General features: G+C 39.4%; 1 protein-coding gene across 1 annotated transcript in view; it reads left to right on the top strand.

The window, feature by feature from the left end:
- Positions 1-2,629, top strand: part of WDR49 (WD repeat domain 49) — a 101,956-nt gene that overhangs the window by 20,723 nt on the left and 78,604 nt on the right. Inside the window, exon 3 of the mRNA XM_019503247.1 lies at positions 409-852. Coding sequence (XP_019358792.1) covers positions 409-852 — 444 coding nt within the window. The remainder of the gene's footprint in view (positions 1-408; positions 853-2,629) is intronic.

Below are 2,629 nucleotides of genomic sequence, written 5' to 3'. Positions count from 1 at the left end.
AAAGTTAACACATTCATTCTAGCCCAGCAACCAAAAATCAGCATTTGACAACTCTTTGATCGGTCGTCCAAACTGGGTTTATGATCTTGGGGTGTCCACAGCTGCAAACAGCTTACCTTTATAACTGCTACTAATTATCACATTTTTTGGTCATCATGTTCAGGTGACTGGGTCATGGAAAATGTACTGTCACCTCACTCCTCTACAACTTTATTCACACTCACTACTTTATTTTGTCCTCTGTTCGTGCGGAGAGCATGCCGTGGTCCTGAGAACCAGGCAATTCATTATTACAGACTGAATGTACCAGTAGACGCTACCAGTGAAATTAGGTTTGCCCTTTGGGAAAACCATCTATTAGCAGGAGCTACAAATGCAATATTGTTGTCTCACTACGTGTCCTTTTAGAAGTCTCCAGGATCGAACGGGACAGCGGTCATGACTAGAGAAATGTTCACAGAGCAAATGGCTGCAGCAGTCGGACACAGTACTAAGGAAGAATTTGGTGAGCTGTTTGATAAAGTAGATTTGGCTCGAAATGGTTTCATTGACTGGGACAAAATGACCTCATTCATGCTGCTAAGCTTTTATGAGAAAGATGAGCGAATGAATTCAACAGTCATTCCACAGTGGAAGAATCTCCGACTTCTTTCACCTGTCCACAAAGATACTATACAAAACATTACTTATTTGAAAGGCTCCAGCTGTTACCTGACTGCGAGTAGGAATGGTTTGCTGGGAGTCTGGGGAGAGAACTTAAAGCTACAGAGAACTCTGCAGATTACTACAGAAGAAGTCAAGTTGAAAGACCTGTGGGTGACAACAGTGGTTTCACTGGCAAATGTAAGCAAGGTAAAAAGCCTTCTCTTTTACTTGAATAATATGCTGAACTGAGACCACTGAATCTCTCTCATATATGTATAATCCTTCTGCCAAGTGATTAAATGAGCCTTTCAGTTTTATTATTTCAATTAGTTTTATTTTGATTCGTGATATTAACATATAAAATTATATGTTACATCTTCTAGTGCTTTGACATTATCAAAACAAAGTATTTCAGCATCAGAACAAAACAATTCATCATCCAAAACAAATACCTTTCATCAGAACGCAGAAACTTAGGAGTGGAAGGAACATCCCCATTTACAGCCTCCTGATCTGCTTAGGTTGTTTGCACGTGAGACATGTCTGGGCTTCAGAGTTTTGCTGGCCACAAGTTGGAACATTTTTTTCCACTCCCCTTAAATGCATTATATATATACCTTTTTCAGTTTCACTGCCTTTCTCTGAAATACCTGACACTGGCTGCAGAAAGAAATGGGGAAGTGGTTGATCAGCACATTTGGGGTAAGGAAGGAATTTTCCCTTGCCGTAGGTCAAATTGGCAAGGACCTTTGGGTTTTCTATCTTTCTTTTGTATTGTGAGGCACGGTCCAACTCCTAGGGTCATTTGATCATATTTTACTTTGCAGATTTTACACTGGGGACACTCTTGTCTCTCGCTCTTTCTGGGACAGGTTTTAGGTTCTTGCTTCACTGGATGCTTCATGTCTGCAGTGTGCAAGAAGGAACAGAATGGATTTTCTTGAGGATGCTTTTGGAGAAAAGGCTGCCCAAGAATACAGGGGACAATACTGGATGGGAGGTCCCTTCCAGTCTTTTGCAGTAAAACAGATCACATGACAATCATTTTAACAACCTGACCAAGATCCATATTAAAGCTAGTTTTTCCTCCCCCTCTGGCCCTATTGGAAGGCTATTCCAGAACCGTACCGCTTTAAAAGTTAGACATCTTGTAATTTCCAGCCTAAATATACTTATAGGCAGTTTATATATACTTGTTCTTGTGCCAGTGTTCTCTTTTAGCATAAATGGCTCTTCTTCCTCTTTGGGATTTAACCCCTCCACATATAAAGAGCAATTATATTCTCCCTTAGCCTTTATTTTCGTAAGCTAGCTAACCCCAGTTCTTTTAGGCTCCTTTTGCAAGATAGACTCACCATTCTCCTCATCATCCTAGTAGCTCTTCTTTGCACTTGTTCCATTTTGAAGTTTCCTTTCTTTAAAATGGGTGACCAGAATTGAATGCATTATTCCAGATGAAGAATTCCTTCTGGTGCATTGTACAACCATATCAAAGCTTCCTTGACTAGAAATAGAATACTACCACCCATAAAATTGCAGAAGTTTTCAATTTATTTCAAAAGGATTTCAGGAGTTCCATATCAAAATCTTTATGGACTTTTCATTCTACAGGAAAATTCGCATCCTCCCATCCCCCAACGTTTTCCATAGAAAGAAAATGTAATTTTCGAGCCTCATCCTTGAAGGCAGAGTTCTGTCTACTTGGTCATATGTTTTTTTTGCTACAAAGTCAGGGCTTAAGTATTTTAGCTCATATTAACTAGTTTTAACTGATTTTAAGTAGAGATGGACAGATCACATTCAGTAAATTAAATTTTTTTCCTTGAAGACTGGCCTGCTTTTCTGTCAAGACATTGTCAGAACACATCATGCATGTCTCCCATTTAAATGCTATTTAAAAGGAAACAATTCACTGGGTTATTTTGACAAATAAACCTTGTTCCTGTGCTCCCTTGCCTGCAGGTCACTGTGACTATTTGACATT

This window comes from Gavialis gangeticus, unplaced genomic scaffold, assembly GCF_001723915.1.
Source record: "Gavialis gangeticus isolate Ggan-Ray unplaced genomic scaffold, GavGan_comp1, whole genome shotgun sequence".
Lineage (NCBI taxonomy): Eukaryota > Metazoa > Chordata > Crocodylia > Gavialidae > Gavialis > Gavialis gangeticus.
The sequence above is the reverse complement of the archived record's forward strand: the minus strand, read 5'-3'. Positions and strand labels throughout refer to the sequence as shown.